The sequence below is a fragment of the Ptychodera flava genome, chromosome 4 (assembly GCF_041260155.1).
Source record: "Ptychodera flava strain L36383 chromosome 4, AS_Pfla_20210202, whole genome shotgun sequence".
Classification (NCBI taxonomy): Eukaryota; Metazoa; Hemichordata; class Enteropneusta; family Ptychoderidae; genus Ptychodera; species Ptychodera flava.
In genome coordinates this window covers 35,016,565-35,043,782 of record NC_091931.1, presented here as the reverse complement: position 1 = coordinate 35,043,782, position 27,218 = coordinate 35,016,565, and the positions used below count along the sequence as shown (strand labels likewise).

Below are 27,218 nucleotides of genomic sequence, written 5' to 3'. Positions count from 1 at the left end.
ACTGAGAAAACACTCACACTAACAACACTTTGCATGCTTGCATAAATACCAAACACCCATCACAAGAATGTAAGATTAACTGCGTTTAATCAAGAAATTAACAAATTTAATTTTGTTGCCTTGTACCACTTGTTTCAAGTGTAATTTCTTTTCATCTTGATTACATATACAAAGACACAAATTGTAAAACAAAACATCCTTTCTGCAACACAGCATCTCAAAGGAATGTTTAGGATTTCTTAAGACTTCATAGAAAAGAAATACTCTGCAAAGCGATTCTCAATAAATAAACTCTTGATTAATATTTGTAAAGTGAATTGGAAAGTTGAGCATCAGGGGTACTTCATAGCTATCCATCTACCAACATGATCACAACTTATTGCGTACAAGACCATAGAGTAAAAAAAAATGCAAGAACTGAAGAGAGTATAATCTGTCCATTCTTCTAACATGAAAATTTTTGCAGTTCATCATAGCACATATGTAAACTGTTACATAGTATTATTTTAAGAATAGCAGATGCTGCAAATATTTTTTGTTAAAGATATGAGACACTGTCTTTTGCCTTTTTCTAGGCATTGCACCAACTTTTTCATTGACTGGGCATACAACAAAAATTGTACAAGAAGTGTAAGTGTTGTTACTTGAAAGCAATATTGTAAAACTGAAACGCCTGACATGTGGATTAAAATGAACACTACACTTTACAGCGTGTCTACTTTGCACATTAAATTTAGATGCCAAAACTACACTGAGAATAATTGTCTACCAACTATATGCAATGAAGTGCCTCTGACTCTGACATGTTCATTTCAACTGCCCTAACGGCCAGCAATCTCTGCTGTTCCACTGTTCAGTTTTGAAATCATCTTTTGGCAGTCCAACAGCGCCCTCTTGTCACCCAGTTTTTCAAGTGATTTGGCAGCTTCTGTGAGCATGCTTTCTTTGCAACCAGGTGAGGATAGCAGGGCATCCGGCAAGTGTTTGCATGCCATCACCAAGGCTGTTGCATGTTCTCTTTCACCAAGTACTGTTGAACTCTCCTCATTGCCTATAAGAAATCACATACAAATACATGAATGACAACACACAACATTTGTACACACCAGAGATGAGGCAAACCCAAAATTTTCACTAAGATTTCTATAAGGTATTATGAAGGAAGCAGATTTTTCACAAGTAATTGCCATATAATATCTGATATTCACAATTTCATAGGAAGCAAACTGTTAACAAACAGTTTATGCAACAGTATAGCAACAGCACTAACTTGTCTGGCATGAATGTTGTTGGATATGGCATTCAGTTTGCTAGTTTCAGTAACAATTCATGGGGGAGAGGAACAGATGCTTGAATTAGTTAATCCTAACCTAGGCCACTGCAGTGTTTATGACATATGATCACAATGAAATGGTTCCCTGTCATAAAACGGCTTTTAAAATTTACGCATTCACCAAGAAAGGACATAATCCCTGCTCTCAAATGCTACTTCGTTCACTCACCATTTTTACTTTGATAATTCACACATCGCCTTCTAAGACTCCTATCTAGCAACTGTTGGGTGCGGGCAGGGTTAGCCCCTGCCATGAGTCTGGCTGTTGCTTCATGAAGATATACCCTGGGAACTGCTGCTGACTCAACCTGAGAGATTTTTTTCAGGCTTGCAATGTCTTTCTGGAAGGACAGCAACTCTGATGGACTGCAGGTACTGCTTTCCGATGGGGAACAGTGCTGCTTCTGCCAAGCCGATGTGCGTGTCGACAACAACCAGTCACAAACTAAGAGCTGGACAGCCTGATTCAAAAGGAATGAGTGGCAGGTTAATGTTAGTTTCACAGCATGTTATGTTAGTATGAAACTCTAACATACAGAAAATGAAATAAAGAATTTGACACAAAGAGCTTAGCAATGCCATGCCACATGAATTCACACACTTATAAATGCAAAAACTAACTAACACGACATGACTGCAAATTGCCATATAAACTCACACACTTGTAAATGCAAACACTAACACAACACTGACTGACAGATTCTGTGTTCACGGCTTCCTCTCGTTGTCTAGTCTTGCCACTGTGATTGCACCGCAGATGCATCGCAAAGTTTTGACGAGAACTTGCAATGCAACTACAATGCACCACAGTTGGACAAGCATGTTTTATGCTGGGTGTACAGGAACATCTCCCATCGCGGGCTGTTGAAAATACCACCACAAAAACAACTTACATTTACAAAGAAACTTTAATTTCTCCAATACTGAGCTCATTCATGTCCATAACCAACCATCAGGAATAGCAAAATGCCTCACAACACACATAAAATCTAGCAGAGTCACTACAACAAAGCTTGCCCATGCATGACGTACACTGCCATCATCTGATCACTTGATGCAAACACGTTTTGCAACCTATACACTTCAAATTAATTCCAAATACTGGACCATTTTATTTTGAGACGAAGTGCATTGAAGTAAAACTGTGATTGATATCCCTCATAATGGTTTTAGAGTCAAATGAAATGAATATCACTTTAACCTCTCCAGTTTCTGCAACTGCATCCATTGTAATCAATTGTCATGGTTATGTCAAATGTAACAGCTTGGTGATATGTACATAATGAATATGTAAGGCCATTATTGTGAATGATTATGATTACCGAAAGCACAAAACTGAACAGTCACACGTACCTGGGTTATAAGTGCTGTGGAATGATTTGACGGGTAGTTTATGCTCTCTCTGAGCAGGGCTCCTGCTTTGTCACACAGCGATATGCAATTCTGAGTGTCGCTCTCTGATGCCAACGTCTGTCTGGCTTTGAAGGCAAACAGTACTGCTCTGCCAATGGGGTCTTCGGAGTCTTGAACTTGTTTTGGAATACTTTCAATGTATCCGTAGTGCCTCATGGCTGCATCGTCATCTCCTGCCAGCCAGTGTGCTGCTACTGAAAGAACACTGTACCACCACTTGGAAACTGGGTCCTCCCCTACAGATCATTACATTTTAATGAAAATGTTTTAGAGCTGTTTCAATATCGAGTAAAATCAATGTAATGCAATTATACGAATAATTCAGATCTCTTACATTGGCATTAATTTTTTAAATTAAGAGAATGCTGTTGATTGAGTTAATTCAGTTATATCACATCAGGAACAATGCTTCTATTGAAGTAAAATACTTTTTTCATTTAAGACACCAAACTGCATGGGACAATTTGTTTGTTCTGTAGACATAAAATAACCAATATAGTTTTTACAAGTTTTCATGGAATGAAAATTAGTCGATATCCTTGAAATCTACATTAACGCATAGGCCATATTACCTGTACGGAATTAAGCAATGTCACGTCTGGTTTAATTTTTTTAACAGACAGTCTCCACTTACCAGTGAAAGAGGAGCTACCAGCTCCTATGGTAAAGTTTGTTTGTTTTGGTGCACTGGCAGCATCAGCGCAGTCTCCAAGTAGTTGCAGGTATTGTAAAGCATCGGATGGTCTGGGAAAGAAATAGTGCACATTCGTTATATCAACGATATGAAACTTAGAACAGTTGAAAAATTTATTAATCACAACAGCTTTGATAGGCAAATGCGACAGATTCAACTGGACCACAGAGTTCATTCAAACCTGTTTGCACAAACGCACATATGTATTTCCTTACATGCTTGTGCACGCAGGTTTGATTGCACAGCCATCACGTGATCTTTTCAGCTTTCTGGGTCTGTAGAACACCACAGATCATTATTTATGAGTAGAACCATTGTCAACTCACAAAAACATACTGGACAAAAACATGCACTCGTAGCAGGAAAGACTTACCCAGGGCTTTGGCCGTCTGTGGACTCAGGAATTACCAGTTTGTACAGAGCCTTCTCCAGCAAGCACTCTCTAAATGCCTGACTCACATAGCACAGTGGATCAACTGTAACAAATTACACAAACAAGCAGATATGGGCAACCGTATTTACCAAAGCAATTCATTGAAATTAGGGGTGCCCTTTTGGCCTTGAAACAGATTACAGTCAAATGTTGCAAAAAACGCAAAGAAAAAATTCAGTTTGGTATTCTACTTGAAAATTAATCTAACTTTGATCAATATAGGTACTTTGCGAACAACACAAATGGCTGGATTTACTGGAAAATGATTACACTTACCTGGATTGCCTGTGATGCTGTACAGATCATCAGTTGCTTTGTAATTCCACTTGCCCTCAACAAAAAATCTATGACCCAATGGATGGAAAAGCCATTCCAGGGAAGTTGGCCTAGCTTCAACACTTGCCGCACAGGCATGTCTGGCACGGCTCAAGAAGTACCTCTGGAAAGAAGATGGATAGAAATTGCTTGAATTTGTCACAACATTACGTCTATTGGTCGATTGTCAGGTGGTGTGATGTTTGTGCAGAGAATGTCAGGCATACTGAAAGGGACTTTCTCATGAATATGCAAATGCATGCTACCCGGTTGTTTGTGCAAATAGTTTTCAATGACACTGATACACACACACGTTTTTGATTTCATGCAGATGGTATTTGGTCATCTGTCTTAGATTTTAATACTTACAGCCATGAAGTGAAGCGACGCTGGGAAGGTGGTCTTGATTTGGAGTGCGGCAGTTGTGTAGATTTCAGCTAGCATTCCTTTGCAGATGGCATCGCCTGCACACTCAGCCAGATTGACAGCACTGAGAGCAAGATTGATGCCTCTAATAAAACCACCACTCTCGTGACCTGAAGCAAAATTGGAGACAAAAAAGGTTGAAGGCTACCCTACAGGTTTTGAGGCCTACAAACTAGATACTTGTCGAAACAATTATTTATAGCATCAATTGGTATTGAAAGTGTAACGAAATACTAGCAGCTTGCATCAACAGCTGCAAGATTGACCCCTGCTTCTGTGAGTATAAATACAGTTTTCCAAAACTAATTAACATCTGTAGTTTCCGAGGAACTGGGAAAGTTCAAATGAAGTTGAAGTCCAGTTTGACCCATCTTTTATAAACAGGACACAGTGTCAATCCATCATCGCAATATGACACTTTTGTGTTTAAATCAATATGACAACTCTGACATCAGATTCACCTCTGCAAATCTCAGGTCCCTTGCAATATCTGACTATCCAAACATTGAATTCTTATCTTCAGTTTGGGGTAGCCGCCTAAATTTTACTCTAATCTTTACCTGTCATTTGCAGTTGGTGCAATTTATGATAAACCATCGCCCCATCACGTGCTGAGAGTTTGGCATCTGTTGATTTTCCACCTTGAGTTTTGATTCCACCTGCTTTTCTGGCCAACCACTTTCCAACCCACACACGATTGAGGAGTTGTCTGGACACATTCCAGCAGATGCTAGCTGCAAGGTCCAACTTGGATGTTGGCAACGGTCTTCCAAGTGCAGTCAAGCATGTGCGCAAGTGGCCTGCAGCAGCTGCATGGTCACCCTGGACAAAGAACATGCAATGCTCTTTGAGAAAATTTCATACAACATAATTGCTCACAAATGACAACTATTGCTAATTCAAATCAGAATGTTGTATTTTCAGTAAAGTTGCTGGTATCTAAAAAGTAATCTTTCCATTTTTATATGCAGATGTATATGTGCATATTCATCAACAATACTTTTATTTGCATGCAACCACAAAATTCACTGAGGTACCCTTACCCTATCAAGATCTGTATCCGCCTGCTTTCTGTACCTCCAAAACTTCACTGCTGCTTCAGAATGAGGGCGCAAGACAGGCTCTCCATACACAAAGATTCCGGTGAAAACGCCCAGTACCATGACCCCATTAATCAGCCAGATGAGTAGGGTGGGCAACAGCCAATCAAACATGGTCTGTTCCACTACTGAAGCGAAAAACAAGGCAACATATCAATCATGAAGTCAGGCTGTTAGGTCAAAGCTTTCGGATGATTTATGCCCGGTGTCAACCGACATTTATTTTAACGGCCATGTCCTCAAAATTTAACAATGCTATAATGCTGATATTAAAGTTTGTTAACCTTTTTCACTTGACAGAAATCATGCCAGGAGTTGCTTGAGAGTTTATGCTGTTATAGTTCATTAAATTAGCTTGTGGTGTGATTTACTTTGCAATTTGCAGTTCAGAAAAATTCAAGAACATTCATCACTACCTTACGAAAAATAAATTTCTGAAGGGTTATGTAGTGTTGGCACAATACCGAAGTTAGCAATTGCAAATCTTGTTTTCTTTACATTTGAAACATGTCATTAATTTCTTTCTGGGATTAGCCAACCTTAAAAAAGTATATGCTCTCTAGTCTCAAAATACTGCAACAGGAACCATTCTGTAAAAGAAGTCTTGTGACACCGATAGAGCAGTTACATGCACTGCAGTTCTTTCTTTTTGTTCCATTGCAATTTCACAAGAAGAAATATTCATTATAAGGGGGATTGTACCAGCTGGTCCTATTGGTAGAGTTCACAATGTTGAGTTGAGAGAGCAGTACTCTGCCTTCAAAAGGCAGTATGCAATTTGTTTTGCATGGCAGAGATACAAAGAAATAGGTCTCACCAGAAGAAGAGGCATCCATTTGCAACAGTCTGTTACCACCGTGCATCTGATTGTAATCAGCACTGTTCAGTGCCCCACCAGTTCCTCCCATTAGTGACTTGAATGGATTGAAAAGCAGGACACCAAACATGACCATACACAGAGTCATCCTTGTGCGATCCAAAATGCCACAACTGCCAACTGTTTGCTTTTCATTCTTGACTTCAATCTGCTGCTTCTGTTGCAGGCTGATGGGTGGCTTGACGTCTGCCTCGTCAAACATGGATGGACTTTCCGGTCCAGAAGTGTAACTGCTGCTCGGGCTTCGAACTGGGGTGTCTGGATCAGATGGTGGTGGACTTAATTCTCCAACTGCCTCTTGTCTCACTTGCAAATCGTTACCTGGATAAGATAAGTGATCAAAGGGGTGGGTTTTCTCTCCAGACAAACTTCAAATGATTGCAGTGTTGAAGCTGAAAAATCAAACAGGAATCGAAGAATCGCACTGGTAGTACTTACCTTGAATTTTACCCAAACTCATCTTCAACAGCATATTCTCTTGCTTCAATTGTTTATTCGACTGCTCAAGATACCTGATACGCTCAATCGCTTTCCTCAAAATTCCAGACTTGTTCATCTAAAACATTGAGAATGAGTAACAAAAACCAAATTCACTTCAATGCTTTTACCTGAATATAGAAACATGCATAGACAGAATAAACTAAATGCCAAAAAGCCCATTAAAACAGTTTAACTGCTGATTCTGCAGTCGTCACTTTAAAACTACGGCCACTACTACTTCAAATTATGTTATGCCCACCTTTGTTTCACTGCCCAGGACAAGATCCTTCAGTTCTACAATTTTGTCATTGATGCTTGACCGGTATCGTCTTTCAATAGCATTGTGAGCACATCGCTTCTCTCCTTTGCAAACCGGAGCACCCTTGTTGTTTCCATTGAGTCTGTTGATGGGAAGTTTATCTGTCGTCTCTACTTTGACTACCGGAATGCTGGTTAACTGAATGTTGGCGGATCCAACTATAGTGGACAAAGGCGTTGTCGTAACTGTAGTCACCACGGGAACAGAAGTTGCTGTAACTGCAGGAGACTGCAGTAACACCTGCACACCAAAGAAGAAAAAATATAACAAGAGTCACTTTGTCTATCATCTTGTCGGGAGGCTTAGCTTGGGAAAATGACAACCTTTCGTGATAAACATATTATATATTATAGAAATGCGCTGATAAACTGTTATCTATGTAACTACCCTGGGTATCCCTGCACTTCTGTAAACAAAGACATTTATCATTATTATTAATGCAAATGCAGAGTGCTGTTCTAATAAAAGCCACACCATATTTGGGCACAGTGGAAGCCATTTTTTTTCGACAATGAATGTCCAAGCTTACATTTATTTACTCAGCACTAAAACATTATTGCCTTTGTATCTGATAATTTATAGGCTTTAAAAGAATTGTTTGACCTGTTCGATACTACTTGGCTATGTACTACTGTAAAATTCAAGGCTCACAGGCACAGGCAAAATATGTTGTGAACAAAAAGACGCATGCACCTTCATTGCTTTCCAAACTATTTTCTCACCTGTTGAAATGTAGGTTGAGTGGTTGTCTGTTGTACTGGACTTTGTGATATTGCCTGAATGTGAGTAGCAGTCTGAGTCAGAATAGGGCTTGTCTGCATGGGCGGTTGGATTGCAGATGGTGATGGTACAGACTGAATACTTGGAGTTGGGGAGAGTGGAAGGCTTGACTGAATGCTTGTTGTAGGAGAAAGCGGTACACTTGGGGTTGTGCTCAACACTTGGGAGTTCAGAACTGCTTGTTGTTGCTGCTGCTGCTGCTGCTGGGTTTGCTGAAGTGCTGCCTGCAATTGTGCCAGCTGTTGTTCTTGTGGTTGCGAGGGCAGGAATGTCAAAGTTGGAGTAATGCTATCTAGCATGTCTACCGGTTCTCGTTTCACTTGAATGCTTTGTGGCAGCATTGGGTCATGCAAGGTAGGACTATCAAACGGTTCACTGAAAAGGTCATCAGTTGGTGCTGTTTGATCATCTGAGTTGATGTAATTCATCATTTCTGAAAGAGAAAAAAATATTAAAATCTGTGAGAAAACCATGCAGGTATAGTACAGTACTTCATAATCAAATGCTAATGTGGACAATAAAACAGAACTTATGTACTGCGACATGCAACCAACCTCAGGTAATCCCAATGACACAGTAGCAAAATATATCATTTTCTTCTGGGGGACTTCCAGCTGGTACCATGATAATTGTTTTGGACCACTGAGAGGCGAAACCGTCTTGACGAGAACTTCACAGCAACTGACCGAATTTAGAGCTAGCTCCACCTCTTAGCTGTTTCCACACAAGCTCATCTCATTATGATTATGATGTATCATCAGGCCATGTGCTCTACTAGCCAATCACAACCTGCCTTGTTGCCATCTTTTGCTTACTTTAGAAAACATATTTGTGCATGTCTTTATGAAAAATTATATTAAAACTGATAGCAGAGAGCCTAGAGATACATCCAAGAGATATGTCATAATACAATAAACCCTTGACATGGCCGCTTAAAAATTCACATTTGAAAAATCAGCGATTAAACAGGACGAGTCACAGTGAATTATATTTTGACACACTATGTAGCAATATAAACACGGAAGTAAAAATAATCCAGCTGATATTAAGTAACAGTTGAAACATTAGCTTCATAACAGTACAAAAGTCTATTTTATATATACTGGGCTTTCAGACAATGATAAAAAATGTGATAGCGTATATTTTGAGCCAGATTCAACACACTGGAGAGCACCAACATCGACGCACCGCGTAGAGTAGAGGAACGGGCATATAGTTCCTCTGAAGTCTGTGTATACTAGCAATCTAGGTGCTCGACTTAAAAATTAGATTGTCTGCAAGCGTTCCTCCGCCGATTTGAATTGGCTGAGCAACGTGGCTTCTACTATTGATGGAGAAATTATCTTTACATGATTGGTAAATGCGAAAGTTCAAGTTCAAATGAAGTTTGGATGAGGAATTTACTATCACTTTCTGGACTGTTTGCGTGACGCGACTGCCCCTTTAGTACTGCAGTGATATCTCGTGTACTGAGGCAAGAATAACAAAGAAAATTAATCTACATAATTCTTACCGTCAAAATCGTTGAAGAGTATGTTATCGAGGTCCTGCGGAGGATCCATCGTTGATCCTAATTCCTGGATAGGATCAGCGGACGACAGCCACGGGTTTTCATCCGCCATATTTGCTGTTGATACTGGAGTAAGGCATGAGTATCGCCACGAGAACTAAGCCAATCAGACGAACAGAATTTCATCGTACGATTTGACGTCATGGTGCCTCACTTATGTAAATTTTGTAGATTTGTATGCTAAGAAGGTCAAAAGTCATATTGCGGTCAAACCGAAAGGTCATATACTTTTTTGCTGATTCGCATTCTTTTAGTTCAATTTTTGAATTTCTTCAATTTAATACAATAAAAAAAATCAAAACATTCAATTTTCTGTCTTGATTCAGCCAAAAAGAAAAAGTGAAATCATCGTGACGACACTGAATCTAAATTTAGTATACAGTGACATCATAAGCTATTTTTAAGTCTGCGCACAAACCTTTGCGCGTAAGCAACACTAATTTAGTACGTCATTGGTGGGTCAGAAAAGGTATTTTGTAATTTCCTGAGGATTTGCATATACTTACAGACCCTATCATTATTGATTGGTCAACAGAGAAAGATCTGGAAAGCCAAATAATCGTATAAAACACAGCCGTTTTGGACAGAAGAGTTCAATTGTTGATTACAGTACGAAGAACCACAGCATACTACCACGTTCAGTGTCGATTGGTACCACAACTGACAGAAATAGACAAATCTCCATTAGCATTACTTTGACGTGAAAATAACTGTACGCGTAAGCTTTAAAGATACTGTATTATAATTTTGTTGCGAATTTATTCTACTCTTGCAGCAGATACTGAAACTTTGATGTTTCATTTTCAGTGTTGTTCCACACTTAGTTTTTCTTCTTTAATCTATGTTTGTACCACAGCACAAGTATGTCTCTGACAGTGAAAGCTTATTTGCACCGTGACGACGGCAGTTCACCAGAAATCCGTCGATTTTGCGTGGACCAAGATGTGTCAACGAACTACGAATACCTGTCCAAGAAGATAACGCAAGTGTTCCCATCTCTTAGAAGCCCAGATGTTTTCACTCTGTCGTACAGAGGTAAAGCCTTCTTATGCGTGTACATATTGCCTACATCATCATTGTTACATCATTGAGATGCGAACAAAAATACCTGAGCATTACCGAAAGTAAATCATTCAGGTCTTAAATATTTTACCCCTTTATCAGCTTCACGACCATAATCATGTAGACAATAACATTGTAGTAAGGGTAACATTTCCAGCGCACAAATCGTAGAATCATAAAAATCTGTGCATATTTGTCTGTAAAATGTTGCAGGGGGATGTTGAAAGTGGGGCTATAACCTTGTGCACATTCAATTAGTACAGGATTGCTTACTTATAGAACTTTCTGTCTTCACATTTATATTTGACCACTGTTGATAATATATTTTGAAATAAGTTTTTAAGACAACGGGAATTCAGAGGGAAGAATGGCTTTTGGTATTTATGTCTAAAATTCTTAAGAAGAGAGTTAAACCGACCAAAGAGTGTTGTATAACCATATACAAATGTATGACAGCCAGCTGAAGCTGAGGGAAAAGAAGGAAAGGTCCTATAAATGAAATAAAACTGACAGCACAAAATTCGAGTGCAAAACGCAGAAACATTTGCTGAATCATGACATCATGAGTCATATGGGATTTGTTTTTATCGTGAATGCAACAGCTGGTCAACCTTGTCATTCTGTGTGGCTAACAGGATTACTTTAGATGCACAATCCCTAAACACAGAGTGACAGATCCCTGACTCACAGTTAGTAAGCTTAAATTGAGAGCAGCCATTTTGGTCCCTCTCTGACCCCAGGGTCCACTGCTGTGACTGTACAACTACCTATTGTTTGTCAACAAACAAGGTCCTCCTGTGCTGAGTCATCCAACATGGCTGATTTCAAAAACAGCTGATACATACGGATGAGTAACACTTGCATGATCATTCGTCTCATTATAGCAAAACAATACATTTATATTTTCAGACTCTGAGGGAGACTTGATCTCATTTTCAAGTGACGAGGAACTGGTTGATGCATATGGACAACTAAATGAAGAAATATTTAGGGTCTACATCAAATGTAAGTTAAAAGAAAACAACTTTACAGTTGTATTACAATACCTACAAACATCATTCATATAGTGCTTTTCAATTATCTTCCTGCAATTTACCATGAAACATCAATATTTCAGTTTATGATATCCTTGAAAGACATTAATTTCTTTGATTTTAATTAAATGATATTTCATCTTTTTTGCCGGTACAAAAGAGACCAGTAAATCATACATTGCACTCGATTTGTCAGGTATAGCATTATACCATATATGCTTCCATTTCATGATAAATTTGAACAAAGCTAAAAAACAAATTCTGTTTTATTGTTTTCAGTGACAGCCAAGAAAGAGCAGGATGGAGATAAAGGAAATGAGAATGCTTTCCATCCCGGTGTGGTGTGTGATGGATGTGATGGTCGTATATTTGGACCCCGCTTCAAGTGTGTGGTGTGTCCTGACTACGACCTGTGCAAAGGATGTGAAGGCAAAGGGCTGCACCCTGAGCATGAGATGATCAAGATCCGAAAACCTCAAATTGGAAGGAGCCACATGGGAGTAAGTAAAGATAAATCTGCATATTTCGCAACACTACCAGTGTATATTCATGACAACAAAGTGCGGGTAACTGTCTATGAACTCTTTGTAAACTGGATGTGAATGAAACAGTCACAGACAGATTCACCTCTAACAATTACTCAACTGACTAGACATGTGGCTCGATCTTTCTTTTGTACAATGAAGCACATTAGATATCTCCACAAAACAGTAATCCCTTGAGTAAATAACTCAATAAACGATTATCGTGTATCAATCAGAACACCACACAAGTACAGGATTTGTCTGAGATTAAGCCACTGTACTAGAGTCTTTGTCTAATTTATAGTGGGTCATAACCGCTGTAAACACTAACGTGGATGTTTCCACATTGAGTAATATTTCCTTAAATAGAACATTTTTCATAATGTATGGAAAAAATGTTCATGATCTCGCAAAATTCATTCTTGTATATGGTTAGATTTACCAAATAAGCAATATTTTGTATACCTAAATGAAACTGCAAATTGTAATAATATTTGACTGACTTGAAATTGGTTTATTTCAACTTTGTTTGTTGTTGGCATGTCATCTTCTGATTGTATGATAGTCATGATGGTGTTTCAGATGCATTAACAAACATTATATCTCAAAACAAAGAAGAAACCAAATGCTTCTGAAGTTCCTTTTTCAGAATTTATTTAAAAATACACATAAGACCAGTAGGTGGCTTGGATCTACTGCAATGATCATCATATGCATGATTGAACTCATTGACACCATAGACAGTAGACACTTCTAGTCTGTGCAGTAAATTTTCTCTGTTTCAACTAAAAGTTTATTGTGACAACAGTTCTACCAATGAAAGAAAATAAAAGATCCTGCCAATATTAGTAAAGCCATAGCATTTGAGTTTGTGCTGCACATGATTAAAAAAAAGGTGAAAGTCAAATTCTGCTGCCAAATTTTCATACAGACATACACCCTACAATGTGTTGTATTTTTCATCATAGGGCTTCACATTTCGTCCTGGTCTGTGGCGTTTCATGACTGGTGATATTGGTCCCCGAATGGCCCAACGCTGGTGCCGCATGTGGGAGAGACAGCAACAGAAATGCCAGGAACAGCAGAAGGAAGGCGGAGAGACCAGTGGCCAATCAGCAGATGGAGAAGCCAAGGAGCAACCGATGGAAGGATCTGAAGATTTACCTCATGCCGAGTACTTGAAGGAAGTTGGTGATGCAGTCGCTGAAATGTTGTCTCCACTAGGTAAGTATTTCCAACACCTGAATAGTGCTAATCGGGATAGTAGGTTAATTATAAAATATAGAGATATTTTACTGCTGACAACAGAAATTTTGACAACATTTTATCTCAATTACTACATCTTTCTTTATGACCCCTGTGTAAGGTCATATTTTAGCACATAATTTAGGTACATTCAGAATATTGGCAGTATCAAAGTACCATTTTCATGATTCCTATGCCGATAGACTTGTCGAAATTTTGAGACAAATATTTGTATTTGCATATCAATAATGGAACTCTGACATCATGACAAATTTAGTGCTATTCAGTTATATTACAAAGAATAAGTCCTGTGGAGATGTATGCAGGTTTTACTAATCAATACAATTTGGAAAAGTGTAATATATTGTTGTTGGTAAATCTTTTTGTTATGAAGACAGCCTTGCTTGTCATGCACTCAAAGTCTTCCTCTACAGATGATAAGTGTAGGATGTACCTGACAATTCTTACAAGGCCTATGGTCGGAGAGTGAGTGACTTGTTTGATGGAGTTGTGAGCCCAGGTTTTTCAATGATATCATTCATTTTCTGACAAGTGTACATTGCTCTGTAGGAATCGATGTAGATGTTGACGTGGAACATCGTGAAATGCGAAGACGGTGTGGCAAAGGACCGGGGGCTAGAGGTGGTTGGCGTGGTCGTAGATGTGGTGGCGGCCCCGCTGGCCGCAGTGGTAGATGCCAAAACCGTCGCGCCCAGACTGAAGCAGCCAAACAAGCCGAAAGCGGGCAAAACCCAGAAAAGAAGGTGCAAGATGAAAGCAAGCAGGGTGGGGATGCTGCAAGCACTGCCAATGTAGATGAGTCTCCAATGGTATGTATATGACCCTTAAGGCCTTTGATACCTAAAATTGTACTATCCATTTCGCCCTTGGAAACTTGAAATAGTAGTTTTTAAATGAGATGAAAAAATTAAGGGTAATTTGTAAAGTATGTAAATTACTGTGGAGATTTCTTTCAAAGATATCAAATTTAGAATGATTCCCTAAGGCTGTAATTATTGGTACTCGAGAAAGAATCTAATGTGTTGTATGAGTGAAAAAACAGTATTCATTCATATAAAGTTTACTATAGTGTTGAAGTGATTCATCTATGTACTTGTTCAATATGTGGTATGATGCTCTTAGTCTTATACTATAAAGGTTTAAAATATTGATTGTTGTACGCTATATGTTAATGAAAGCAATCAAGTTCAACATTGAACATTGTATGGACAGATCTTGTGCACTTGCCTGAATAGTGTGGAATTCCGTTTCAATAAACTTGATAGGTAGATGAGAGGGCTGCAATCAGTAGACACATTAACCTGTCACAAATCATTCATATGCACCATGTGCACACAATAATGCAACATGTCATTATCTTGTGATTGTTTTGATCAGGACTTGGATATGGGTCCCAAAGAAGGTTGTTCCAGTGATGACAATGACTGGACTGTGGTCAGCGATTCAGCTCCAGCTGGTGGTTCCTCTATCATGCCAGATCTGCAGAATCCACCACCTAAGAATGTCAAGGTTGGCGAAGCCCTGAAACAGATGCTGGACATGGGATTTGACGATGAGGGCGGTTGGTTGAGCCACTTGCTGGAAGCCAAGGGTGGCGACATTAGCCGTGCCTTGGACTCCATCAAGGTACGTCAGAGTTACGCTGAATAACTCTGACACTGGTTCGATCAGCCATGACTATGACACCTGACACAATATGGATTTGACCACATTCACAAATGATATGCTTTATAGTTGCTTATGAGTGTAATTTGAAGTGTTTTAAATATAATATAAAATAATGACTATCATTCGCTCAGTGATTATTGTAAGATACTGAGGTCATTACGTCAACTAGGCCAACTATTGGGAGCTAATTCCTATAAGCTAAAGATCCATAACAAATCTTGACCAAAAATGAAATCAAGTGAAACTACGAATGAAAAGTGACATTAAATCAGAACAAACCAAACACAACACAAAAAAACATGTTTTTGGCTTTCGAAAATTTTGATGTTTTAATGATAAACAGTCACACAAAAGAAATGATAATAACTAGTAGATTTTAAAATGGGTATGAAAATTGAAAAAGAGGTTTAGATTTGTTTTTCTGGTAAACAATGATCACTGAGCTATGGTTTTCCCCTCCAATATTACATTAATGTAGCAAGTATATAGATACTGTAGCATGCCTGGGAACCTATCTGTTATTCCTGTCAGCTATCAAAAGAACATGTGATGAACATAAAAACTCATTTGTAAGTGTGGATACATAAGGTTGATTCTGATTGGCCTGATTCCTTTCAGCACGCATAGCCCGTAGAGACATGGTCTACCAAGTCTTTGCATGGTCTTTGAATCTCATGTGAATAACCGAATGGTTCCCATCAGTGCCGCAGTGTTTATATTCCATCGTAATGCATACAGGTAGAATGGTTATGTGGAATTACCATGTTTGTGGTTATGGAAGTGACTCCATTTTGAGGTACCATTTCCGAATCAACCTGTAAGATGCGATCAAGAATCACTGATTTACAGTTGACGAATTTCCTTGTTCGAGTCAAAGTAACCGGATTTTGCTAAACAGACATCAGATGTCAACACTGATCAGCTCTTACCTGTATGCTTTGAGGAAAAAACCTGTCAACACTGTATTACACATTTGAAGTGACACTGGTTATCATGCCGGCATATGTTACCTACCTTCACGCAACATGGTTGTGGTTTTAATCTTTATTCTTGCTAGTGATTAGGCAGCATAAAAAAAGTCAGGTTTCACAGTTTGGAAAGGGGCCACACTGTCATCCCAAACTGGTTAACAATTGGAGATCTTCAGAATGGACTTACATCAAGACGGCATGTACTTTTACATTTACAATAATGTTTTCACAGTATGGAATGGTAACAAAAAGTTTTAAGTCAATTATCAATGCATTGCTGGTATGGAAATTTTTATCTATTTATGGTTTTATTGAATGGTTATTAAACTGTTGGAACTTGGAACTAACTTTGTCCTGAGAATTATTTTTGTAAAATAACACGCACATTCATCAATCAACATCAACAATTCCATCTACTCAAGATGCTATCACAATATACCATCCAGACGACCTTAATATTTGAAAGTTTACTTTCAGATAGAATGCACCTTGGGAACAGATATTCAGACTCTTCTGATCTACCTGTGGCTGATTTTAAAGCTCTTAGTGTAATAAAAATCTTAACCACCTTAGTTTTTTGAAATCGGAAATTAAATTTTTGTCCATGAAGCTAACACAGGGATGGCAGCCATTTTGAATTTTGGTAAATTTTAGGTTGTTTCTCTTGTACCATACTTTACAGTGACCTTGATTTTTATTCTGGATTTGGTGAAAGAAAGATTATGAGTCTCACAGAGGAAAGTTTGAGCAAAAGTTAAAATTCCTTCACTTGTGAGGTGTGAACTACCTGAAAGTTCAGCAATTATCAGAGACTTCCAGCTTGTCTAAGATAGCCATCATAAAAAAAACTTCGAAGCAGGCCTTACTCACATTGTATATCACACTGGAGGTCACTGATAATTATTGCAGTTTCAAATAAACTTTCAATAGTTTCAAGTAAAGTTTAAATGTCCCAGCTAGCTATACCACTATGAATATTTAAGAAATACACCCACTTCATCTTTAATAGATTGATATATATTTTCTACACTCATAACAAGGGGCCAACGTCTTAAACATTCTGGGACTCGAAAGGGTATCAAAAGATATAGACATGGACATGCCAGGACAAGATAATGAGATGTACACAAAAGTTCTGCTACACATGATGGTATAACCTTGTGAAACACCTGGATATTTCTCTGATTTTTGACAGTTTATTATGATTGCAAACCCTCGAGCATGTAGCCAGGACTGCAGCGGTTCAGTTTTGTACTGTCTGTTTTCAGTTCAACCTCTTTGTTTTCAAGAAGTGACTGCATCCATGCAGTACCTTGGGCACAGGGACTGGAAATAAACCTGCCACCCTCCCCATCACATGCAGTTTGATATGCTGTAGCCTAATATGTAATTATTTGAATAAAAAGTAACCCAGGTTAACAATGCCCTGTGATGCATTCAGTCTTTTTATGGACGTCCTTGCTCACGTTTTTCTTTCAATAGTTGAAGACTTTGGCACGGCCAATATGACATAGGTAGCCTGCGGCCTGTCACTTTTAAAAAATAAAAATAGAATCACTGAGATTGGAGCAGTCTGCAAAAATCCTGCAAACTCAACACAGAATGAAAATGATCAGCACAATTATGGAATATAATGTGATAATTTGTGAGCAATAACTATCCTGGTTCATTATTCAGATCTTCCAATGACTGCATGGCAACACCAAATTTTTACCTAGTACATCAGCTGTGTTGGATCTCAACAGAGTGCAGTTTCATACACAGATTCTCATGAACTCAAAGACCTACATAAATCATACTCATCAAACAACATTTTGCAATTCAATCTTGCAACATCAAACCTTCAGACAAGTGAATTTGAAACAGAGTCTACAAAATCGTGTTTTCACTGATTTTATTAGATAATTGGCTATGCAAATACCAAACTGTACACAGGTTCCCACATGTTTGGAATGTATTCATGTTCAAAGTAAAAAACTTGTCAGCATTGCTAACATAACTCAGAGTAACACTGTATGAAATTGGTGGACTCAATCCATATGCACTCAGTTATTCTTCAGAAAATACCACAGACCTATTCAACACAGATCAAGCTAAATGCAGTAAAGGACTGCACTGTCAAGATATGTACATTCTCCAAAATCAAATTCTGGAGCCCAGCATGGACATAGACTGAAAGATCCATTGTTTGAGGGCGCTCTCTACTGTACCGCCTCTTACAACTGGACGCGGTCTGTAACATTACTGACCGGCAACAGAATCTTGTTGCAACCAATCTCATTTCGCCAAGAAATTTATGGGCAGTTTTGAGGTCTACGCCACGCCCATGCAGCCAACATAGTGCACTATCAAAAATTAGCATATGACTCCGCCGATTTCCTGGAATGTCAACAACAGGCAGACAAAACATTGTGATTTCCCTGCAGTATTATATCCACAGTAAGGCAACAACTCTGCCAATCCTAATTTTACGTTCTTTACTTCTGTAAAAATGGAAAGATTGACCTCACATGTCATCGAGGCAGTGAGAAATTCAAAGTGTTTGGAAGGCCCTCAGAAGTTTCTGCAATGGAGAGGACATTCTCCTTTTTGTCAGTATCACACTTCAGGGAGAGGCGTAGAGTGCGCCCTCAAGCAATGGATCTTTCAGTCTAGCATGGACAGTGGTGGTGTAAATTTTGTATTTACCTTAGAACACAACACAACATAAAATTATAACAATGCACTCTTATTCATAATTGTCGGTCTTCTTTCAGACTATATACAGTGCTATGACAACAAGACTTTAATGGTATTTACATATGTTCAAATATATATAACAATCAAATTTTTTTACAACAGAGTGCCATGGTGTATAAAATATTTTAATGCAAGTCAAAATCAATGTTTGGCCTTTGTATTCTTCGTTTACTCTGATGAACAAAAACTAAATAAGAAATCCTGCATAATAAATTTTCATCACTTATTTAATTTCCTTATTCTTCCATGTTCTCTGACTCCTCTTTCCCCTCCTGAACCTCCCCCTCTGCCCTTTCCCCTCCCTCTGCAGTCTCATCTTCCTTTTTCTCTTCCTCTTTTGTTTCCTCCTCCTCCTTGGGCTCTTCTTTCTTCTCTTCTTCTGGAAAAAAACGACATGGGAATTCATCAGTTGAAGAAGTTCAGTGTTTCTTTGGCCTTCATGAAAATGGTGGACACACAGCACGAACTCGATTTACTCGGTTCACGATGTAATCAGTGGATGTATTGACGATTGAAACCACTGTTACTCTCCCCCTAACTGTGTATAAACCTATGCTGGTTGAAAAACTAACGCAAACCAGGCTATTCTACTGGAGCACAGTATGCTGAAGATTTTGATATTTGGTTTCAGAGAAAAAAAGATGTTCTTCATTTCAAGTATGGAATAATTGTCTAGAAACAAAAATCTCTTCCCCTTAGCTTTTGAATGACCACCAGTTTGATAATTGCCAAATTATTCAGCTGACAATTCACAATTTGGTCTGCATTTCATCACTGACTCGCTTTTCCAAAACTTTAAGCACAGTGTTTTGAATGAAGTTGTTAGACACATGTATATAACAGAGGGTAAACAACTACATCCCAGCTACTGATGATTGCTTTGATCCTCTAACTGGCTACAAACAGAACATTTATGTTCTGATTCTAGCTCTGCATTCTTTGCTATCTGCATAAACTAAACACACAAGGATCTAAGTGGCTTTCACTTTGGCTATAAAAGTTGTAAACGTAATTGTTTATTGAGTAGACAAAAAAATGAAAGAACTCAGTCGGGACATACCTTTTGGTGGCTCTTCTTTTGGAGGCTCATCTTTGATAGGTTCAGCAAACTGTTCACCACGTACATTCTTCCAGTCAATCAAGACACCAAGTCTTTTCTTGCTTGGTTTCTCAACACAGTCGCTAAAGTTGAGGAGGACACGATGTGCGCTGGCAATGCCATAGTTCACTCTGGTCTCACTAGTGCTATGGATGTCACCAGTGCTACGGGCTATGTTGTAAGCCTTGCCAAAGAACTCGGCTGCTTTCAGGTAGTGACCCTTGTTGTGAAAGTAGAAAATACATTATTGGTGCATGTGTATGAGGTTTCATACTTTTCGATGTCACTTTAGGTACTGGCTTGTTCAACTCATTTCAAGGGTCTTAAAGCAAGCTATGAACTGGCTAAAACATTTCAAAATAATGTCTACTGGTATATCAGTTTTCATAAGATATATACAACAGGTCTTTTTTGCATCACAATTTTTTGCACTAATGAGGACAAAGCAAATAATGGCCAGACTGAAGCATGTGACAACTCAGGCAAGTAGTGGTAATTGTTACAGTATTGTCAGAATGGCCTACTTAGTGTGCTCAGTGCCTGAAAAATGTGTGCTGTATTGCTGCTGTTATCAGCAGCAAACAAGTCACTGTAAGCTCGGTCACTCTACCCCAACCATGCTGGAAGTAACAGAATATTGTGACAGTAATGTTGATGATCTTCAATAGGCTCATTGTGAAGAAGATTATTTGTAATAATATTTATTCAATATTTGCAGTTGCATCACAAATATAGGATAGGAATACTACAAACTCATGATATCTGATCAATATTTGCACTACTGAATAACTTCATTGCCAGTGCCTATGAATTTTCATTTATGACTACAAGTAGAGCGCCCTCTTCCAATGCATATTGATTTTCCTTCAACCCTTGGCAGCATGTTTGCCAACCAAGAACACAATCAAAAAGTCTGTTATGAAAAGTTGATTGTTCGCCTGTACCTTCATTTATTATCATCTTACCTGTACATTGTATATGGTACCAAGACAAGCACTGGCTCTTCCATGAGCTTTCTCTTGCCCACTTCTTTCTGCCACGTCTGCAAACATTTCAAGGTAACGAATAGCTTCATCTGCTTTGCCTTGGCTGAAACGATAAATACAAAATAGCACTGAGCAAAAATTCACCACACCCAACTATTTGAAGATATTTTTCAACGTTAATTAATTGCGAGTTTGCATAACTCATTTCGCATATTGGATATACCATCCCTCTGGCAATATGTCTTTCAATTTGGCTTATGCAAAAATAAATACATAAATGTAGAGTTAATTTGCTCACCTTTTGTATGAGTCAGAAATGGCTTCACAGGCTTTGCCCATTCCCTCTTGGTCATCTAATTGTTTACATATTTCCATATATCCTTGATGGTACTAATGAAACAGAAGATACATGGACAAATGTTTCAATAACAGAACACAAACAGTCATTCAAATGGCATTTATGACCTTTGATAATGATAATAACACGTCATGGTGACACTCTTTTATGTCAGGTGCATTAAAATCAGTACTGTTGAAGCCAGTATTGTCTCCAGTTCTTGGGGCAATAGTTTGTACTTGAGCATTAACAAACAATGTACAGATTTAATAAATCACAAGTCATAAAAGGAATTTTACCAATGGTCATGCAATCTTCATGGTATGAGAGCACTACATTTTACATGATAATATCCAATAGAGTATTGATTTTGTAGTTAAAAGCGAAGAGAAGTTTAAAGTTTCTTGATTTGGTTTATTTTCAATATCTGTTGGTGCTTACCATTAGAGATGTTTCAGGGTCTCCAATGGTTTCATAGGCCAAGCCTAACCTGTAACTAGACTTGCCTTCTTCAGCAGTGTCTCCACCTGTGAGGAATAAAATTTGTTTGACATTTTGAGAAAATGAGATCTTTACACAATATGTGACTGAATACAATCTCAACTCCCACTCAATGGAAAGTTGAATGAAAGGGATGAGTAATTCCAGGTTACAAACTGTTTCAAAGTGTAAATCTCCATCACTTTCAGTCAACTTAATATCAAGTTTTTGGCAGTGCACAATAATCAAGGCAGAAATTAGTTTTTCATGATATTGAGTATTTAACAGTACAAATTACAAGAAATGTGGGCCGGATCAAATGAAACATTTTCCAGTATAGGTATATTTTTGTTGAGAGTATGCTTTCTTTCGTGTTGTTTCACTTCAAAAATCAAATGATATTGAAGCTCTCACTTTTCCCCTTTCCAATTATGCACTGATTAATCAAAGCAATCGTTCATCCTTTGATTAAGGCCACACTGGGTCATCTGGATGAGAAAACTCTACGAGATCAGTGATCAGAATTTCACGATGACAAAAGGAAATTTTTGCCTGTTGAAACAGTATAGCCAGGTTGGATGATGGAATCTTCAGTCAAAGAGTGTCATACTTTTTTCACTTACTTTCTTTGGCCATTTCAAATGCTTTGAGCAGGTACTGTATTGCTTGCTTTAGGTCTTTCTGTTCACCCTTCTGTAGGTTTTCTGCCATTTCTGTGTACAACCTTCTGAGATGATCACAGGACATGGCATGTAAGCTCAGTCCTTCCTCCGTCCTCCAGTGCGTGTTCCTGGATGCTAACTTGTAAAATGTTTCAAAGTGTTCTGCAGCTTTGTCATAAGTTTCTGTGAATTAGATAATCACATGAGTGTTAGAACTTAGAGACAGGAGCGTAGCACTGTAGTAAAAGACAGCAAAGACAAGACAAGACAGATCAAGACAGCTACAAAATTATGAAAAAATGAATAACAAGAGATCCCTGCAACATAAAATTCTCCCCTATATTATAAAAAATACCGTCAATGACGCTGTACCTTCTCTAATGTGTGGCCAGGTCAGGTAATTGGTTGTTGGAGTTATTGGTAAATAGTTGATGATGTAGGGGCATGAGGTGAGATATGGACCCAAAGAACCCAAAAGATGATTAAATACATCAATCAAAAAAAATTCTAAGCTATACAGTATAAACTGCCTAAAGATAGTTCAGTGTGGAAAAAAGGTTAAATAATTCAGAAATAAGAATTAACAGTCCAAAAAAGTAATGATGCACTTCCCTACTGACCTGAGTGCATGTGAAATACACAACCTGGCATCTGTAAATTAAATGTATACCAAGTGATCATTTTAAGTCACTTTTAACTGTTTTTAAGGGATATTCCAAAGAGTCCTGTGGAAATGAACGCTTATCTGGTCTTGTGTTTGTAAAACCTCATGGCTGATAATTGTCATAGTATTCAAAAGAAATTGAAAGTGAAGAAATTACTGTTTTTAATAGGCATATTTTCCTTGAAATACATGACCGTGTAAAGAATATATGCTAAAAGTGTTTAAGAGTAAATTTCTTTTCAAAAAATAATTTAATCTGTGACCAAAGGATTATTCTTTGAGTTTACAGATTCAAACATTGCAATTTGTTCAATCATCTTGTGCAGTGCAAAATTTATAAAATGACTGAAAAATAAAAAAAATTGGCAGAATTACAGTCTTTGTGATGTAAAATCATGGGTTGACATCACGATAATTGTTAATCTGTTCGAAGTACTTTCTATAATTTAAAAAAATAAAGTTCATACAGAAACGGTAACATATATTGTCAGCAATGTAGTGTTAATTTTGACTTTACATCAAAATATGCCTTTGCTGGATACCAAATATGTAGGCGAAATATTAAAATCAGCCGTGTTCAGCAAAATCCACACAACAGATCCTTTTCTAATTTGATTTGATTTGCTTATGTTATCCTTGTATGACAGTCAGTACAATATGGAACTTGAACACAACACAGTGAATAAGTATGCTGTAAATGAAATGGTGTGGCTGCATCCACATGCAGCATAAGAGTGCCTTTGTCTCTCACCCCTCATTTCCAGCCTGTCCCATCCCTGAAAAAATAGTTTGGTCTTATATTTATAATGTTAATAATTTCTGTATTTGTTAAAATGTGCGCATCTCAAAAACTTTTGATCATAAACATTTTCATTGCTTTTTATAGCTGACCAGTCAGTTAACCTGTTTATTTTGAATATTTGCGCATTTTTTCTCAGTATTTGACATTTTCAGAATAGCTTCTTATTCATTATGTCATTTTCTAAAAGTTAAAGTGCTCCTTTGTGTGGTCAAGCTTTCCACAAGCATCAAATGTTGTACTTCATATAGGAAGGTCTGCCTCTAGAGGGCGGGCATCATGAATAGTGTTTGTTAGTTATTTCCTCCACATAAACTTCTGATTGTACTGTAAACATTGAACATGGCCTACGTCCAATTTTCCTGTCTAAAACTTTCACTCATTTTCGTTCATATGACTCTGAAACTCAAGGAAACGATTGGGAAGAAAGAGTTATCTTGAAATATTGAGGTACTCGCCGATATTTTGCAAAGTTAAATGAGAAAAAATGCAAGGAAAATGCCGACAGGCTTACACAATGACCGTTTTCAGACTCAGAGGCATATGATTATCTGCAGATTATGCAACAGGCCCATATCACGTGAGGCCATGAGGGGATATCCACGCAACTCAGTACCAAACACTAGCGCACACAGGGTGAGCAAACACAAAGTGAGTACCCCTAACGTCAGCTCAGTAGTCTGTAATAGATCGTAGTCAACTAAGAGCCTTGGAGAAAGGCTTACATGTAACACTGTGGCTATGCCGCTAAGACCCTTTTGATTTTTGTCACAGCTCAAAATCGTTCTCCTACACCTCAACCTGAACCATGAACACCCCCACCAGTTTATGATATGACCCATCACAATAGCATATGACGTCAACGGATCTTGACAGACGGAAGTATTGACAGACGGAAGTAGTTGACACCAGCATACTGGTTTTCAACTCTAATACCTTCTCTGTCTATAAATAGACACGAGAAGGTAAAAATCTAAAGTCTGAAGTTTTTAATAATAAAGAATGTGCTTCATGATAAAAGTAGATTAATTTTTGCTATCACTGCTCATGGAAAACAAAGTCTAGGCTAACTGTACTCTTTGACAAAGTTTCAAACATATTGACACCTCACTCTTTCAGTGCTTTTCCATCTGGGAACTATAAAAAAGTAAACGGTTACACAGAAGTCTAAAACGATTATTCACATTACTTACTATTGTGTTCAAATCCCAAGGCAATGTTACAGTTGGCCTCAGCTTCTCTCCGTCTTCCATCTCCCTTAATCTGCAAACTCGTCTCAAGACAATTGTCGTAAAAATGAGCAGAGAGCCAGTAATCTCCTGTTGCTGAAAAGAACTCAGCTAGTTTATTCTGTGCTGCATAGACAGCCTCCATATTACCTGTACAAGGAGAATGTAAAAAGTTATTGATATATTAGAAAGTAGGAACAAACAGAAGCCAAAAGTAAAAACTAATACTGAATATGAATAAAACCTGCCAAAATGGGTAAAATTTGTCAAATAAATACAAGCACTACTATTGATTTCCAATGCAAGCATCCACAATAGATAAATGAGTTTAACTCATACACTCACCCGTTCTGAGAGCTGCTTCAGCTTCTGTTAAATATTGTTTCAATTTGTCTAACTTATCAAATTCATCCTCTAATAATGTAATATTCCAAATTAGTGAGTCAGGTCCCGCTGCCTCTCGTTCTGCCTTCTGCTGCTTGATAAGAGCAAAAAGCTCCGAAAACGACCTGTGGAAGCCATCCTTCAGCATTTCTATGCATAATGTATGGAAATAGGTATTCCTGTACCTGTAAAGAGTAATTAAGAAGACTTTCGTGAGGGCATGTTAGATAAAGCCTGTGTCAATAATAACTTTAACAGTAGGTTCCTGTAGTGTTTGATGTTGCATGAGTGCAGCTATTGTTAGTGACAAACCTGCAGTCGCATACAGACTTATACATACCTAGAAGTATCTATATGTGAAAGTTCTGGTTGTTTGGCTCTGAGCATTTGCTGTCTAGCTTGTAGTTCCCTTTCTCTTTTCCCGAGTAACTTTTGTCCAGGCCTATACGTTGATCTTGAGCCACTTGCTGTACTTTTACTTGGTGGACTAGGAATTCTGTGTTGCTGGATGGTTTGTTGCTGGAATCCTGAGCTTTGTCCATACCCAGACTTGGGTTGGATGGCTGGCAAGGGTGCCGCCATACTCAATATCACCACTGTGAGAATAAAACATAATTTCAATGGGTATTTAAAGAATCCAATGCAATATCTACTGTTTGATGTAAATATCTTTCTGAATTAAGTCATGATCAGCACATCCCCTGTCATTTTACAACACCATGGGGGTAGAACACATGACACAGAATCAAGCCCTGTAAGGCTGTATGTAGGAATGATGTACTGGTATGTACACAAACAGTGTAATCATGGCCAGCACTTTCGTTGTTTTCTATCTCCAGTAATTGTATCATAGACTGTAAAATGTTCATAGTAAAACTGGTCAGAGGAACCCCTGATGCAAAACAATGACCATTATTGGACTCTTCCAAAATCAGCCACTACTCTCGAAGAATTCGCGTTATATTTGCGGATTCATGTTCATAGTTTTTCCTGATAATGTATGAAAGTATCAAACAACCTGAGGTACGGAAAAAACAATGCCATCCATACTGCGTGCTCGGACAATTATATTGCGTGCTTCGCCTGACTCGGATCGATGACTACTGTACCTGTTACGTCAATGTAATATTTCACAGATCAATTATGTACACCATCATACTTTTGTAATGGCAGCGCTCAGTGTGCTTTTTCGGAAACAGATTTCAACAACAGATTTCAAAAATGAAAATGTCACCATTAATCTGGTTTGAGATTATGAGATTACATGTAGGTCTACACTTGGGGAAAATGTAAACAAGTACTGTGTAAACCCACAAGCAGGAGGCACATTCTATCCATGGGTGGAAAGTCGTGTGGTAAGAATGAGAATGTGATCGTACTTTTGACTGACTGAATGTTCAGAACTCGATAAATACTAACCTTTTGGTCAAAGGAGAACTGAAAGTATAGTACCTCCACTTCTAAAGTTTCGAAAATTCTTCAGCCATTGCCCGCGTCTAAATCCAAGATGGCTGCAGTGTTCCCAGTTGCTATAGTGACAGTGTTTAGCCTCTTTCCCAAATATAATTTGGCAC

The 27,218-nt window shown here is 38.2% G+C and overlaps 3 protein-coding genes across 9 annotated transcripts; 1 reads left to right on the top strand and 2 right to left on the bottom strand.

Moving 5' to 3' along the window:
* Positions 1 to 70: 70 nt before the first annotated feature.
* LOC139131560 (sterol regulatory element-binding protein 1-like) lies at positions 71 to 9,922 on the bottom strand. 4 transcript variants are annotated; one of them, XM_070697667.1, is made up of 14 exons: positions 9,684 to 9,922; positions 8,113 to 8,603; positions 7,331 to 7,630; positions 7,030 to 7,147; positions 6,532 to 6,912; positions 5,658 to 5,842; positions 5,175 to 5,436; positions 4,558 to 4,724; positions 4,150 to 4,312; positions 3,814 to 3,916; positions 3,381 to 3,490; positions 2,687 to 2,982; positions 1,503 to 1,794; positions 71 to 1,051 (listed from the first exon to the last, which is right to left on the bottom strand). In XM_070697667.1, the coding sequence occupies exons 1-14, from the start codon at positions 9,790 to 9,792 to the stop codon at positions 822 to 824; spliced, it is 3,207 nt and encodes a 1,068-aa protein (XP_070553768.1). In that variant the 5' UTR covers positions 9,793 to 9,922; the 3' UTR covers positions 71 to 821. The 4 variants fall into 4 exon arrangements, with proteins under 4 accessions (XP_070553768.1, XP_070553769.1, XP_070553770.1 ...); XM_070697668.1 differs by having other exon boundaries at positions 5,658 to 5,839; positions 9,684 to 9,871; XM_070697669.1 differs by lacking the exon at positions 9,684 to 9,922 and adding an exon at positions 8,725 to 8,886.
* Positions 9,923 to 10,142: 220 nt separating this feature from the next.
* On the top strand, positions 10,143 to 16,608 carry LOC139131561 (sequestosome-1-like). Of its 3 annotated transcripts, none has more exons than XM_070697673.1 (7): positions 10,143 to 10,209; positions 10,597 to 10,775; positions 11,712 to 11,807; positions 12,116 to 12,336; positions 13,329 to 13,584; positions 14,176 to 14,435; positions 15,004 to 16,608. In XM_070697673.1, exons 2-7 carry the CDS (start codon positions 10,604 to 10,606, stop codon positions 15,274 to 15,276), a joined length of 1,278 nt encoding a protein of 425 aa, XP_070553774.1. In that variant the 5' UTR covers positions 10,143 to 10,209; positions 10,597 to 10,603; the 3' UTR covers positions 15,277 to 16,608. The 3 variants fall into 3 exon arrangements, with proteins under 3 accessions (XP_070553774.1, XP_070553773.1, XP_070553772.1); XM_070697672.1 differs by having other exon boundaries at positions 10,152 to 10,458; XM_070697671.1 differs by lacking the exon at positions 10,143 to 10,209 and adding an exon at positions 10,267 to 10,452.
* Positions 16,609 to 18,142: 1,534 nt separating this feature from the next.
* On the bottom strand, positions 18,143 to 27,185 carry LOC139131558 (tetratricopeptide repeat protein 29-like). Of its 2 annotated transcripts, none has more exons than XM_070697664.1 (10): positions 27,064 to 27,185; positions 25,985 to 26,240; positions 25,606 to 25,829; positions 25,225 to 25,410; positions 22,530 to 22,751; positions 21,868 to 21,953; positions 21,388 to 21,479; positions 21,069 to 21,192; positions 20,065 to 20,323; positions 18,143 to 19,380 (listed from the first exon to the last, which is right to left on the bottom strand). In XM_070697664.1, the coding sequence occupies exons 2-10, from the start codon at positions 26,224 to 26,226 to the stop codon at positions 19,241 to 19,243; spliced, it is 1,575 nt and encodes a 524-aa protein (XP_070553765.1). In that variant the 5' UTR covers positions 26,227 to 26,240; positions 27,064 to 27,185; the 3' UTR covers positions 18,143 to 19,240. The 2 variants fall into 2 exon arrangements, with proteins under 2 accessions (XP_070553765.1, XP_070553764.1); XM_070697663.1 differs by having other exon boundaries at positions 18,975 to 19,383.
* Positions 27,186 to 27,218: the final 33 nt, after the last annotated feature.